At 37.1% G+C, this 16625-nt stretch overlaps 1 protein-coding gene across 1 annotated transcript; it reads left to right on the top strand.

Moving 5' to 3' along the window:
• The first annotated feature begins 1613 nt into the window (after positions 1-1613).
• ptbp1a (polypyrimidine tract binding protein 1a) lies at positions 1614-14787 on the top strand. Its single transcript, XM_079875650.1, has 16 exons — positions 1614-1689; positions 4191-4244; positions 5201-5231; positions 7016-7082; positions 8474-8646; positions 8747-8893; positions 9007-9162; positions 9283-9393; positions 9485-9665; positions 9789-9866; positions 9965-10119; positions 11009-11042; positions 11709-11801; positions 11874-12090; positions 12190-12267; positions 12351-14787. The coding sequence occupies exons 1-16, from the start codon at positions 1682-1684 to the stop codon at positions 12481-12483; spliced, it is 1716 nt and encodes a 571-aa protein (XP_079731776.1). The 5' UTR covers positions 1614-1681; the 3' UTR covers positions 12484-14787.
• The last annotated feature ends 1838 nt before the right edge of the window (positions 14788-16625 follow it).

Genomic DNA, 16625 nt, shown 5'->3' on the forward strand with positions numbered 1-16625 from the left:
GGAACATGATGATGATACTATCTATTCAATGCAGAGAGTTTCTGTGAAAAAAGAACTCAATCCCCTGGTTTCACAGACAGGGTTTAAGATAGTCCCAGACTAAAAAAGCATGTTTGAGCTGTTTTAACTGAAAGCAACTTGCACTGACATATGTCAGTGCCATTGTTTTGTCTCGAGATGCACACCAATAATGTTGTTTTTTTCTACAGCATTTTTATAAAAGCTATCTAAATGCCCTAATTGAATTAAGGCCTAATCCTGGCTTAATCTAAACCCTGGCTATGAAACCAGGGCAATATGTTCCAATATTTGCTCTGACATTACTGTCATTGTTTTAGATGTAAAGACTTCAAATTCCGTATCAAATTCAATTCATGATTGCAGAGCATTCAACCCATATGGGCTTCAAAGTTTCTAATATGTGAAGGTTGCCATCTGCAGGCTAAAATCCAGTTTGGTTGCAAGTGAAGTAGCAGTTTGTTGGCTAAAATGATGCTACTCACTACTACTGTCATGTTATATTCAGAGCTGGTGTGTTGGGGGTGGGGGTGGAACATTGTCCTGGGCCCTGATGACGGGGCCCTACTGTGGTCTTTTATGGTATAGCCTACTTACTGGGCCTGAAGAAGGGGAGGCCCACCCATTAGATTTTTTCCAAGGCACATATATTTTAGTGACAGTGCCAAGTATAGTAGCACTACACACAGATGGTAAGTGAATGACTCAATGATTCTTACCTGAGTACATGGGAAGTAACTCTATAATATGGTGAATTCGGTCATGTAAATTAGGCCTCCTTTTGCAATCTCAATGACAAAAAGTGGTTTACTTTAAGGGATAGTTCACCAAAAAATGAAAATTTTGTCATCATTTACTCAACCATGTGTCCTTCCAAAACAGAAAGTGTCATACAGTTTCTGAACTTTCTTCAGCGTAATACAAAAGAAAGTATTTTGAAGAATGTTGGTGACCAACTGAATGGTGACCATTGACTTCTGTTTTAAGGATAAAACAAAACACTGAGACATTTCTCAAAATATTTCATTTTGTGGTCCACAGAAGAAGAATTTTTGGATGAATGATGCAATGCATCATGCATAGAACAATATTTAAAGGTGCTAAAAGTGGTCCAAGCTAATAAATACATTTTCTAAATGTATTAAAGGTTTTCTTTTTTGTCCAGAGTTATGTTTAGATTTTACATTTAATAACGGCTGATATGTTTAATCATATAAAATTCCTTAATAATAGGCTACTTCCAAGACTGTGCCTGTTCCACCCATATTTCTTCTGACATTATTATAATCCTACTGTTCTTATAATATATCTTAGCAATGCGTCTGGTAAAACTGTTTTTCCCTTTGACAGCACACTGAAGAGCTTCGTCCTTTTCGTTGCTGATAATGGTGGGTTCAAGCACAGTTCACTCTTCAACTTCATTTTTCATGGTGGCAACAGGGAAAAGTTTTCGCAAACTTTTTTCGACCGCCTTTCCAGATTGACAGCTCTTCTGTCCAATCCCGCTATCCAAGGACAAGTGAGGTCCCGCCCACACTCGGCGCTCCAGAGTCGATTGACTAATCAGAGAGCGACAATCCCCCCTCCGCCATTTTGTAAGGATATAAGATATACTAGACGGTCTACCTCCCGTCTACGACAACCTGTAGTTTTGTGTAGTGCCATGGACGGGTAAGTTGAAAACATGTTCATTCCAATTATGATACCCCTTAAACACGTTTTTTCGTTGGATGTTTGATTCATTGTGGTGACATAATACATTATGCACGTTTAAATTGTGTTAAATGACGTAGAGTGAAGTGGAAATGGTGATTTTTGACTCGTCTCTGCCGCTCTTAATGTCTCCCGTGCCGGAAGAGCCCAAAAGTTGAACCAAACTGACCAACAACCTGTTGCAAGTAGTCTAGATGAGACCGCTTTATGAAACACTAGCGAACTTAAACTACAGTATTTTTTTAACGTAACTGGCAAGACGAAAATGTAAAATAGACCTTGTAACGGATAGAAGACACAGAACAGTCACTATTTGGCAACCAACGTGTCTCAGTTTCCGCATTGTTGTTGGGTGGCTAGCTAATTACCTGCTAGCCTGCTAAACCGATACCAGTTCAACTTTATTGTAGCTTTTCTCGTTTGTATGTTCGATGCACGTTAAATGTTTTTTTTCAATCAGTACTAAGTAAGTTTGATACACGTACAATGGTCCGATTACAGTAACTGTTTTCGATAATGACGCGTTGAAGATATCAGCTGCGTTTACACTGGCACAAAAATACGTTGTTTTAGTCCCATTTGATACAGATCCGATTTTGTTGCACAAATGAAAACACAAATAATCTCAGAGATCCTTTTTTGTACCCGTTCTGAGCCACTTCAAAATGTTTTTTTAATCCCATATCTGGACATTTGACCAACGTCTAAACTCAAATATTCGATTTCCATTGAAATTCCAAGCCACAACAATGCGAGTTCGACACGTTTTCCCACAAAGATAGCTTTTTAAAATGTCGTATTATGAAGCAGACTTTCCTGTATTAGCTCGCACTATTGAGGTGGAAAATTCATAAGAGATAAACATATAAACACATATAAACATTCAGGAGCATAGAAACGTGTTTTCAATCTCTGCACCCTGTATTAGGCTATTTGAATAAAATAGCTTCGCTATTCGCTATACTAAAATAGCTTCATTATATTTCTCAGAAACAAGGTGATAACTTGGCTGTTTTTGTAATTAAACTCACAACTTCACAATTAGCCTACATAGAGACGTTGTAAAGAACGCGGGTATCTTCATCAGACTTTATTGCTGACTCAAGGTCCATAAGAAACAAAACGACAAACAAACAAACAGAAAAGAAAAGAACATAAATTCAATGCATTACAAAAAAAGAAACAAAACGACAAACAAACAAACAGAAAAGAAAAGAACATGAAAAAATTCAATGCATTACAAAAAATATAATACCAGTTTATCCACTACTTAGACTGATAATGTGTAGTACTGACCCTTATATTTGAAAAGCCCACAATAATCTCAATAAAATTCAAAAATTTTCAAACATTGTAACAATTATACATAAGATTTCATAACACCACTTGGAAAGTATTAACTCCTGCCCTTACAAACATTGCACTTACAAACATTTCACTTGCACAATGCCATCTAGGTCTCCATAAGAGTTCCCATTGCATCATTATAAACTACTCCAAGCCTCCGCAAACTTGCTGTTCTATAATTTGACCACAATTGAGCAGTATAAAGTGGTGTACAATATGCTTTAAACAATGACATCTTCTCTTCATCTGATCTAGAACTAAACTTGCTTAGATATTTGCATAGATGTCTAAGATATTTTACTTTCACACAGTAAGAGCTCTCTCTTACTGTATCTCTCTCGTTAATTTATATGAATTAGATTTAAACGAACCATAGATAAAATAACAAATGAAAACTACCGTTATTTTTCGGTATTTTTCCTATATATCCGTTTAGTCAAATTGTGTGCGAAAACGTCCATAACCGCTTTTAACTTGTCTGTGCTGGTAAATGGGCTAAGAGTTATAAATTAATTATAATACCACAGCCATTCAAAATCCGAGGATCAACCCTGTAGCATAGTAAAGATTTAAGTGTAAATTAATGTGTAAACAGATACTGGATACCAGTCGTGTCTTAAGTGAATATAAATGGGTGGGACAAAAACCTGATCTGGTCAAAAGGTCAGGTCTGTGCATAAAAGACTTGCAGTGTAAACACAACCTCATAGTTCAGAACTGATCATCAGGGTTGGAACATGTAACGTTTTATTTACGTATTAGTAAGTATAATCAAAAAAATATATATTTAGGCCTATGTTTCATTTGCATGAGAATGCTTATTATAAATTTGCACATTATATCCACAAGGGATATTTCACCCTTAATTTTAAATTCTGTCATATAGTACTTGCTACGTTCCAAATTGGGAAGACTTTATTCCATTCAGTAGAATAGATTTAGGCTGAAAATAGATTTTAGGCAGAATGACAGCCTACAATGGAAGTGAATGTCGACTGAGACCTTTCATTCAGCCTAATCTCCTTGTGAGAAGGAGCAACTTACAGGTTTAAAACATGATAGTGAATGAATGACAAAATATTGGCATAAAATCCTGTTTTTGTCTTCTGCAGCCGGTTAGAGACTGATCTGTATCCTCTGGGATCCAGTTACGTCACTGAAATAGAGTAAGTTTTGCATCTCTTTGCATTTAAGTACAAACAGAACTGGTTTTACAGCATTATCAACTGAATCTACCTGAACTAAATAATTCAAGAAATGTTCTCAAGAGAAGTGTGAAACTGATTGATACTGTTGAGTGGCGTGAAGAGTGGCTTAACAGGCTTGCTTTGTTTTACTGTTTGCTTTTATCTCAGGTTGCATCCTAGAAGGTGTGCCTGAATTGCAACTCTTGTTTTGTACAACAGCAGTCTGTAGTTCCTGCTGGGCCTGTTTGCATGACATTTGTGTACCAATCAGAAATTACATTTTCTGGACACCTATTGTACTAAAGCCCTGTTCACACAGAATGACAATCTTTAAAATGATGCCAAGTCACTGTATCCAACTGTATCTGGCAACATGTCTGCACTCACATTGGTAGTTGCCGCATTACTGTTTATTTGCATGAACTTGAGCACTTAACAGACATACATTTTCAGTGAGTTGCAGAATTTGTTGGCAACACATGGTGACTTGGTGAAATACACTAATGAAATGAAGAAAATTATTCAAATGAAAATTCATCCTATCTATTTTCTAAATTCATGTTCAATGTTTTTTTTTTTATTAAATAAGTCATAACTTAATCTTCCGGTGAAATTACAGACTTCTTTCTGATGATATTTGCTTTACTTCTCCAATCATGTAGTCTGCTAAAAAAAATGACCAAGCTCACATTCAGTTTTGCCTCTATCCAATCAACAATTAATGGGTAGAACCAACTCTCTGCTCTACATTTTTCTTTAATAGTCCGTTTCACTTTGTATTTCACAATATGGAAGAAAAAATGTGTTCCAGCTTCCGTTACATAGCAAACATACTTTTAAGGATTGCATAGCCCTATCTGTTGCTGAATTTATCAAATGTGATTGAGCCTCTGATTTCTAATTTCTGTTTAATGCTTTTTTTCTTTTTTTTATAGCAGTGTCCATGATATAACGGTCGGCACAAAGGTATGTCTATTTTATTTTTTTTATTTTTTATATAAAAGTGACCATCTCTGACATGCAAATGTGTAATGTTGGTTTTCCTGTTTGGTTGTTGTGGGTGTTCAGTAACAATATTAGTTTGGGTTGTATGTCTGGTTTAGAGGTTTTGTGTTCTTCCTATTTGTTTTCTAAATTGCTGAGACTGAGGGAACTTGTCTAAATTGCTGAGTCTGAAATTCTTCTCCCATTTGCATCTGATCCTTCAACTGTAATTATTCTGGTCAAAGGGCACCTGCTGTTTAAACAATCACTGTGATAACTGACCCAAAGGTGAAAGAAGTAGCCTACACTCAAATCTTGATGTTCTGGAGGCAATTCAGAAATGGCGACCTGTAGGATTTAGCCTAGTTTCTACTTTTTATATTTTGCTACTTAAGATTTTGCAAAATAGTTGCATCGGATGTGTTTGTACATGGAGACTGCCTGCTGTTGTTTCCCCTGATGTCTTTCACACATGTGAGGAGTAAAGATGTAGTAGATGAAGTTGGAGTCTGGGCACTAATTACTGTGGTTGGAATGCTGTGCTTGCATTCCTGTCTCCCTGACCTCCTTATTCAACACAGACTGTGCTCTTACCCTGAAGGCTTGCACTTTGTCAATGGATGTAAACATGTTGGCACCTGCAAGTCTTAAGCTCCTAGAGACCAGTGTGGGAGTCATGGTTCTCGGCTCCTTTTTTCCTTTCCTAAGCGAGCACTCAAGCTGCAATGCCCCGCAGTTAAAAATAGAGGAAGGAAATGCTGTAGTTGGGTGGAGGTCTCGCCCGAAAACAATGGATGGTTCAACCAGACAAGGCTTTCCTGTCATAACTGTTTTATAAAAGTGATGTTGAAACCTGACTCCTGCAGGATTTAGCTGGGAGGAATGTGGTGTCATCCCTTTTTTTTTTCTTTTTTTTTTAAGGAAATGCTGTGCCACATAAACAGTATTAAGTTATTTTTCCCTTTCTCCGCAATGTTATTGATGGTTTGCTATAGGCTGCTTATTGAGCCCATGGGCTGTATTTAAGGTAAACATTTATCCAGGGTGTGGTAAAGTGCTCTTGAGGCTGTTTGTAGTAGACCATAGGGGAGAAATCAGCCCGAGGACCAGGCGTTCAGCTTAGTTAACAATACTTTCTTTTGGGCTGGAACAGAACACACATTGTGGTAATGGAGTGTAAAGGCTTTGGCTTATCCAGCGCATGTGACCACTTCAGCAGAGACTTGCCATTTGAAGTGGTTTATTAAGAGAGTGATGCTGAATGATTTGCTCATTGCTCCATTGGCCAGCCAAGTGGCTCCAGCTTGGCCTTGAGTGAGAGACTTTGTGTTAGTGTTATGGCAGTACACAGCTGCCTCTGTTTACATTTCTGTCTTTCTTTGTTCTGCTTTTACCAGCAGTAAAGTGTAGTGATCTCTTGTGCTTAGATGCCTATGTAGTAGTAATTAATTGTAACCATTAGGCAATGAGTTTGTTTTTGTCATTTTGGAAATGTTCCAGTTGGATCATTTATTAAAATATTGGATCACATATTAATTGTGTAATCAGACTGGTTTGCTGCATGCTTATATTTGTCATGAGTTTCTATAGGCTAATACTATGTCAGATGACAGTTTATGTTACCCTTTTGTCGCTAATGCACTGATGTAGCTGATTCACATCTTGTCGCAGTGTTTAGGGTCTTCTGGTTCGGTGGTTTGAGTGTCCTATTTTGCAAACCTTGTATATGTGTCCTGCTTAATGAATCACTTCCCTTCTCTTTTCAGAGGGGATCTGACGAACTCTTTTCCTCCTGCATTCCTAACGGACCTTATATAATGAGCTCTGGAGCAGGTAGGCATTTATGGCTGTGGGTTTATACGTTACTGTTCAAAAGCTTTGGGTCAGTATGATTTTTTTTTTATTATTATTATTTTTTTAAGATTATCAAATAAGTTGTTAAATTATAGCCTGGCAATAGGCATGTCATGATACCAAAATTCCAGTAGTCGGTACCGATACCATTAAAATTGTATGTTTCTCTGTACCAATTTCGGTACCACAGCAAAATCTGTTGTAACTATTTTTCTATTTTATTTAACCATTTAAAAAAAAAAAAAAAAAAATTCAATTCAATGACTTTATTTATAACAGTAATCATAAGTAAATAATACATATAAGCATTAAAGGCTACATGCTGTTTAAACATAAATATTGCTTATAAAAAAATCCCATGGAGATGTAGCTAAATCTACTGTACAGTAGCCTAATATAATTACTTCTGTCAATTTCTTCAAGTTAAACCGAACTTTTATTTTGACGGGTTGCCGTGAAGACCTTTGAGTTTTTGTGTGTACGATATGACGATAGTTTTTCTCAAATGAAATGGTAACATGCTCATGAAGTGACTCTCAGAGTAGCTCTGGAGATGAATTTCATCATGTCGTCATATCGTGAGGCAGCAGAGACTGAAAACAGTGTGTGAGGTAAATGAAACCGTGCGTCTGCGCCATTCATTCAAACAGAGACAAGCAGAACATGCAGGGTTAATATTAAAAAGTCTTTTTGCAGTTTAATATACTCAGACACTATATATATTGTGGTATATATCGGCTACAGACAGTGCTCCTAGTAAAAAAGTTAGCCTGGAGCCCCGCGCTTAGATAAAAACACGGAAGCGACTTAAAGCAGCTGCCTATTAGTGTGTACCGAATATACCCAGTACTACAGAAATGTTGGTATCGTCATATTTGCAGTACCGGTACTTTGACAACACTACTCTGCAATATATTTGAAATATTATATCCAACTTTACCTGCATACATAGTACATTCATGCAAGGTAATGTATGCTATATAGTAAATCTCGGCTGTTTATAATGCTGCAAAATGTAAACTATATTATTGCCCAGATCTAATCTGCTCTAATGCAGGCATAAAAATATGAATGCATTATAAACCTTGACTTTTTTTTTTGTAAAGCTGTTTGTGTAATGTGAAGTGTTTTACAAATAAAATTGACTTGAATAAACTACATCTTAAAATGGGAAATGTTTATTTTAAATGGAAGTAATATTTCACAATATTACTGTTTTTACCTTTTTCTTTTCTTTTTTTTTGATGAACATAAGAGACTTTTCAAAAACATTAAAACAAATCTTATTGACCTCAAACCTTTGAAACTAAATGTACATGTATTTGGATTCTTTAGTATGAAATTAAATTGAGATGCATTCTTTTTGTCAGCAAATGGTAATGACAGCAAGAAGTTCAAAGGGGACATCAGGAGCCCTGGCATTCCTTCAAGAGTGATACATGTACGCAAACTGCCAAATGACATAAACGAAGCAGAAGTCATTTCTTTGGGGCTTCCCTTTGGAAAAGTGACTAACCTTCTGATGCTGAAAGGAAAGAACCAGGTAAAGATTACTGCTGCCTTTCATTTCCCTCAAAATATGATTATACCCCGCTTTGAATGTACATCATCGGGCCTTTCCTTATTGTGTTATCTCCTCACAGGCCTTCCTGGAGATGAACACGGAGGAGTCAGCACAGACCATGGTCAGCTACTACTCCTCTGTCACCCCTGTCATCCGCAACCATCCGATCTACATGCAGTATTCCAATCACAAGGAACTGAAGACTGACAACTCACCCAACCAAGTTGTTAGTACAAATTACGTCACATTAGACATTTAATCAAGGGTAATTACTCAATATAAATAACTCTTTCAAGAATGATAATGCATACTTGTGCCCTGCCCCCTCCATTCCCATAGAGAGCACAGGCAGCACTGCAGGCGGTGAATGCGGTCCAGACAGGAAGCATGTCTTTGAGCGCTGTTGATGGAGCAGGTATGGGCAGCCAGAGCCCTGTGCTGAGAGTAATCGTTGAAAACCTCTTCTACCCAGTTACTCTTGATGTCCTTCACCAGGTACTGACTTTTTTATTTTTTATTTATAGTCCTTAATTATTTTTATTATATTATTATTAAATAATATTGCTATTATTATTTATTATTATTATTCCATTACTTATTACCCCACCCTCCCAGATCTTCTCAAAGTTTGGGACTGTTTTGAAGATCATAACATTTACCAAAAACAACCAGTTCCAAGCACTGGTTCAGTACTCAGATGGAATGACTGCACAGCATGCAAAGCTGGTGAGTGGCATAGTGGATCAATATATTTATGGATGAATGGGCAGCTAAATCCCTTCTAAACCATGTAATCATTTGGCCTAACATTCAACAGTCTTTGGATGGACAGAACATCTACAATGCCTGCTGTACCCTTCGCATCAGTTTCTCTAAGCTCACCAGCTTGAATGTTAAGTACAACAACGATAAGAGCAGAGACTACACTCGTCCTGACCTACCTACAGGAGACAGTCAGCCCTCCCTCGATGCACAGACGATGGCTGCAGCTGCCTTGTGTAAAACTTAATCATTTTTTTTGTTTTTGTTTTTTTACTGCTGTTAATAAATGGCATTTTCAAAATGCATATCACAAACTGCATTTTTTTTTTCTTTTAAATTTATTTATTTATTTTTCTCAGCTGCTCCTGGGATAATCTCTGCATCACCATATGGGGCTCATGGTTTCCCACCAACGTTTACCATTCAGCAGGCAGCAGGTCAGTCATAGCCCTCATAATAACTATCTGTGGGTTGCTTTAGCACAGTTTCCCAGCATAGCATCAATGCTGTGTAGTGATGGCTGTCCCTCCTACAGGTCTGTCTCTGCAGGGCATGCCTGCCGGGGCTCTCGCATCGCTCGGTATTCCCGGTGCTGCGGCGGCCGCCGCTGCTGCTGCTGGACGCCTGAGTTTTTCCAGTCTCACTGCGGGAGGAAACAGTGTCCTGCTAGTCAGCAACCTTAACCCTGAGGTTAGTGCCATTTTAATAGTTTAGATTCCCTTAGCCTTTAGTTCATTAGCCTATGGTTCTTGTTTCAACAAGCCATACTCCATTTTGGTTGGTAGAACTGTAAAAATAGAGAAATTTTGGAAGGAATGAATACTTCATAATATGTGTAGCTCTTCAAACCATGTAATAAGTGTTTATGACTGTGGAGGCTCATTTGACTACTGTACAAACATGCATGTCAACCATTTCTTAATATTTGTTGACCCTTGTCTGAAGCCATCTGAAACATTTCATTTCTAGTATTCCTTTAGAGCTGTGAATATATATTGTCTCTATCTTTCCTGTATTTCATTGTTAATCTTCTCTCCTTTCTTTATTTATTGCCTTAGTGTTCCTATAGTGAAAAGCATTTTAATTTAGCAAGTTCTGCTGACTGGAACACTACATTTTTCTTTGTGTATACTGACCTTGTTTTTTACTTCCTTTTTCTTGTTTCTCTCCCTCCCCATTCCCCTTCCCCCTTTTATTATTTTAATACTTTGACCTGGAATCTTTTGCCAACTGACTGCACCACTTTTGTTTTTTGTAATAATTTAAACTCCCTACCCACCCAAACAATATGATTCCCTATTCACACCAATACTGGATACATAAACGATTTGTTTTTCTACTGTGCAACCAACCAACACACAACAACATCCCCACCATACATTGTCGGATATCCTCCTTTACTTCTACCCTTCCCCCACCTTTTCATCATGAACAATATCACCCACCTTCATGATCCTACCACCGTTTTTCGCCATTCCTGTGGAACTGCCTCGCTGTGGACATGTTCAACCTCCACTGTCCTGCCTCCGATCTTTTCCTGTCCCTTCCTCCCTACGCTGCCTTCCTCTGCTGTCTTAAGAGCGTTACGCCCCAATGCCTCTTTATTCTTTTCGGTATGTTATCATTGGCATCTCCTTTTTATTACCTTTTTGTTTTTCATATTTTAACTTCATCTAAGATGTGTACTTTGGTTTGTATATGTGATGGAGTTTTTAAGAATTTTTGGGCTCCTTCATTTGGTGGATGCTAAATTGTTAAATATTGTGGTCATAACTGTTGTGTAGTTTAGACTGATCTTAGCCACATGACTCTACATTCAATTTGAGAGCCAATTTTATAGCAACTCGTTGCTTATTTTAAATGCCATGCCCTCTCAATAAGCCGTATTTAATACTGCATTTAATAATCTTTTGGTAGTTTTATGTTTGATTCCCTGTATGTTTAATTAAAGGTTAACGTGCAAATTTCCTGCATTCCTAAACGTATTAGTAAACCAATCAAGATTACTTTGAGTAAATCTTTCGAATAGCGACATACTGTGTTTGTTGTGAAGTAATTATACATTCATAAATGTAGAAAGCCAGGTCCAGTAGTGATGGGTCACAATAGAAATGTAGTCTGTTTGTACCAGTAATGCATGTCTTACTTGGGTATAAAATTACTTCATTGTATAGATATTTCATTGAAACATTCTTGAGTGTTTGGTTGAGAAAATGGTAACCAATTGTCCTGTCATACAGTAGTCACGTCCTTATGTAGCTACTACTATCTTTTGTTAGGTGTGTATGGTGATGTCATGAGAGTGAAGATCCTGTTCAACAAGAAGGAAAATGCATTGGTGCAGATGTCTGATGGAACCCAAGCCCAGCTAGGTATTTATAAAGGTCTTTAACTTTTTAGCAACTTTCCTAAGAAGCAATACCAACCTCTCTTGCCCTTTTTAGCCATGAGCCACTTGAACGGGCAGAAACTGTATGGTAAGGCTTTGCGGGCCACTCTTTCCAAACACACCACGGTACAGTTGCCACGTGAAGGCCATGAGGATCAGGGGCTCACCAAGGACTACAGCAACTCTCCTCTTCACCGCTTCAAAAAGCCAGGCTCTAAGAACTACTCCAATATCTTCCCACCTTCCTCTACTCTCCATCTCTCCAACATCCCGTGAGTCCACAAAACTAACATCCGTTAGTAACACATCTGTTTGGCTTCTTTAGCACTGCTTTTTATTCAATGTCAATTTTTTTTTTTCTCTCTTCTTAGTCCTGCTGTCACTGAGGATGATCTCAGAGGATTGTTTCTAAGTTCAGGAGCTGTGGTTAAGGCCTTCAAGTTTTTCCAGTAAGACATTTTTACAGATTTGATTTCCACAGATTGTCATGATATTTCCTGGAAGTTTTAAAATATTGTGTTAATCCTTTCAGGAAAGATCGTAAAATGGCTCTCATCCAATTGGGCTCTGTGGAGGAAGCAATTGAGTCTCTGATCAAATTTCACAATCATGACCTGGGAGAGAACCATCACCTCAGAGTGTCCTTCTCCAAGTCCACCATCTGATGGAGGTTGTTTTGTTTTAAAGAGGTTGAAAGGACTGTCACTTTAGACCAAACTGTAAGCCTTCCACAATTTATATCACTGTGGACAAATGTGTTCCACAACACACACTTGATCATTCCTTTAATTATATCTATATTCACACATGTATGTCTATTTTGTAATTCCACTTTAAACCAGTAGACAAGAGGAACTCTTCAACCCAATGTGACTTGGGTTTTAATAGTACGTTTTCTCAGACGGTTTGTTTTTTGACTTAGTTCATTGTTGGCACACGTCGGTTTTGGATCATAGATGCTGCATAGTTTACACTTGTGCCTCTGCGGAAAGCCGCACCCCTTCAGGTTGCACACGCAAAGCCTTGTTTCGTTTGTTGAACCTGTAATTAACCTTTTCGAACCTATTCCCTATTTGCTTTTCCAAAAAAAGCAACTGTGCCTTACATGGTGCTTAAAGTTTATCATCTTAATGGCCTTAGAAATATTTTGATGTTTTTGGCTTCTTTACAGGAACCATTAACCTCAAACTTTAAAAAAACAGCAACAAAAACCCCTGCCTGCTGTTCCTAGGTGGTCCCCATTTAAATTTGACTAGTGAAAACAAGAATGTTTTCTGGTAAATTACTTCAGTTTATTAACAGGCTTTTGTTTTGTACCTGACTGTCACAGCTTATTTTGCATATAGTTATTCTAAATGTGGATCTTTTCCTTATGTACCGTATGTAAGATATTCTATAATCTATAGTTTCATTCCTTTTTTTTTTTTTTATTGTAGTCACACATACTTCTATACTGTCATCTATTTGGGCTTTTGCCCACTGGGTTCTCTGTGCCTAGACTGTTATATTCTCAGTTTAGTTGGGAGAAACGCTTCATAATTTCCCCATTTTTTACCCAATTGCCTTGCTTTTTATGGGTTTTGTCAGTTATGAAACCGCTTGGAACCAAACCAGAGTTCACTGATTTTTACATAATTTTTGATTACTCTGCGTGTGGCAAAATAAGTCAGTTTTTCTCTTATTGTCACTTGCCATTTATGTTCAAGAAAATTTAGCATTACAGAGTCTTAAGTTCCTATGTGACGTTTGTGTGAACCGAGACACCTGTGACAAGACTTCGTATTGTTTTTGGCACTTCTGTGTTGGGGAGGGGGGAGGGGTTGGGAAACATTAAGGCCACGGTCTTTCCGACACATCCATTTCATGTTGTTTGTGGCAGAAGTCCTAATGCTCAGACATTCCCTTTTACCTTTGAGCTTGTACTTGTAATCTTTCCATTTCAGTTTTTTTTTTTTTTTTTTTTTAACCTTTGTAATTAATATTTGTTTGGGTGGGGGGTTTTTTTTCTTCCTGAAGAGTAGCATGATGGACCAAAGCATCTTCCCTGTACTGCCAGACAGTTTTTGCTATTTCTTATTGAAGTGTGTCTTACTGTGCAGCAATATAGTTTAATTGACTGCTTTGATTTCAGTGAGCAGAGGCGAAAAGTTTAGAGGCCTTATCTTTATATTATTGCCTTTTGTTTACAAGAAGCAACGCAAGACCTTAAAAGAAAATATTACAACTTAGACAAGACATTGTGGGCTTTTTTTGGCCTAAAGCATGGATCAAAACATTTCTGTTGTCAGAACAGAACCAAACAAAAGTCTTAAAGTAGCGACAGAGCTCCTTTCTATTACGTTATATAGATACTACTTTCTATTGCGTATATAGTTATACTTGTTTTTCCCACTATGGATGTAATGTTGAGAAACAGAGTGGGTGAGGGCTACTGTATATATATATATTTTTTGTTTTGTACCAGTAATTGAAAATCAGCATCATTTCTGTGTCAAACATGTATATTTTGATAAGGTAATAGCAGACATTCAGCTCATTGTAGAGCCTTCCTTTTTTATTACACAATATTAAAGAGATTTCAACACGTGTCTGAACATGTAATTGCCCTCTTGAAAGCGTAACCTTCTTTTGATATAGATGCTCATACTTTTCTGTCTTCAATAAATCTTTCTTTTTCTTCCTTTCATCTGTCTTTTTTTAATTTCTGAAATTATTAAACATCTTGATCTTTTCACGTTCTACATCTGTTTGCTTTGTCAGTCATGTGGTTAACAATCTCTCTTTTCAACCTTCCTGCATTTGGGAGACCTCTGACTCACTGGTTTCACTAACTTATTTCCCACCATCTGTTTGCTGTTAGGGGATATAGAATGAGAAATTAGTGTATGAATTCACTTTAATTTTGATGGGAAGCTATTTGAATTCTTGGAGTTGCTTCAAGTGGCTCAATTAAAATATTTTTTAATGATTGTGATGTTCAAAATGAGTTTGTGTATGGAATAGCTGGAGATAAAATCTGCCGTCTAGACTGAAATATGACAATTCCCCCCTGTATTATAAACCTTATTTAGAGCAGCGCCATGACAGTTATGAAAGTGAGGCTGTGAGGGATGGACTTACCGTGCTTTCAATGTCATCTTTTTCTTGGAAAGATATATTTTTGCAGTGTTTCATCAGCAGAACAATCCAAAACCACATTAAATAACAGTGCAACCCACTGAAAGCTGGCGCTGCTGTGAATAAGGTCTATCACTGCTTTGCTAATTTAGCGACTTTTCTCTGCCATTATCAGTAGTAAATGTTTTGGTGTGTCTTTTTTTTTTTTTTTTTTTACAATATTTACAGATTTTGCATATTTGAATGCATTAAGTATGAGCCATATACCAATGTACTTTAAAGTTAAAAGTTTAAAGAGCCCAATAACTAGGTTTGTATTTTTATGTTATATCTTCTCTATACAGCATGTACTGTACATGGATGTAAAATGTTGCTCTCGACTTAATGTTATATTTTGCTTCTCGTACAGCAGGTGGCGCACTAGTTTAAAATTTAAAAGTGGGTCATTCCTACATTATGGTGCCGTTTAGATATTGATCCTTGTGGAAAATACGTGTTTTATTTTATAAAGAAACATGGAATGTTTTAAAAGTCGTATAGGTCAAGAACAATAATGCATTAAGTGTAGCCCAGCTATCTAATACATTTAGGAGGGTTGTGGCATTTAAAAAAAAAAAAAGTTTAGCCAACATGTTATTTTGAGGTCACATGATTAGTCAAGGGTTGTGTTCTGATAAAATAGTCTTACTTTAGCATATTTTTTTCGTACAGCTTTTTAACCTCCTCTACACATCTTTTATTCGTGCCAATATGCCTATCTCTCCCCCATCTCCTTCTCATTTTCTAAAAGTATTGCCTCCTCTCCTCAGAGTCAGAATCCTTGGTATGCATCTGCTGCACATCCCTGCAATCAAGAAGATATACATAAAATATGCAAATGTATTTCATATCCGAATAAATAAATTCAGATGTCCATCCCATTAGCATCACTGAGACATCAGGATTATAAAAAGTCTGGGCATTGAGGGGGTAAAATTAGCCACTTCATGGCTTGTAAACAATGTAACATTTGGTCACCATTTACAAATATAAAAACTGTAACCTTTACTGGGAACTCAAAAGGCACAGAATCATGAGTTTTGATGTGTTCGTAGAATTGAGATGCAATAGGCAAACCATTTTTCATGGCTCAGAGGATTGCTTTATTGGATCAGGTGAAGCAGCTCCTATAAAGATGAGGCAATGCTGAGTGAGAAAGTTATCTAATAGTCCTGTACCAGACTCTGTTTTTCAGATATTTTAATATTTTGGTTTGCATGCCATTTTCTGCTTGAAATTTCAGTAAATTAGGTATAAGCAAGGGAAACGTAGTTCATTGAATCTTTTGAGGCATTAAATAGGCCACAGCTATAGTTCTCACAGCAAACTTTCAAGGGTACTGAAACGAGATAAAAAGGAAAAAGTACAACATAAACAGGGTTTTTTTTGAAGAAGAAGAACCTACAGTTAACAATAGTCTATCAATCTAAGTTTTGTTTATAAGTTTTAAATCAAGCAACTTTATACCAAAATCTAAATATTGTTTTGGGCCATGGATGACTATTACTGTAAAGAGACTATTTGAAGAAAAATGACCCTAAAATACTTAAGAAAACGACTCAAAGACGCATATGAGCAATCTTGAGATGACAGTAAACGGCAGAGGTGAGTTTGAAGAGAGCTCGTCCAGGCCCCGCCCCCTCCTGAAGGT

Source organism: Squalius cephalus (assembly GCF_949319135.1).
Source record: "Squalius cephalus genome assembly, chromosome: 7".
Lineage (NCBI taxonomy): Eukaryota > Metazoa > Chordata > Actinopteri > Cypriniformes > Leuciscidae > Squalius > Squalius cephalus.

Coding starts and splice junctions, on each gene's coding strand:
- ptbp1a (XM_079875650.1), top strand. Junction 9,394..9,484: donor CTGCACAGCATGCAAAGCTG/GTGAGTGGCATA, acceptor AACATTCAACAG/TCTTTGGATGGACAGAACAT. Junction 12,268..12,350: donor AAGGCCTTCAAGTTTTTCCA/GTAAGACATTTT, acceptor TAATCCTTTCAG/GAAAGATCGTAAAATGGCTC.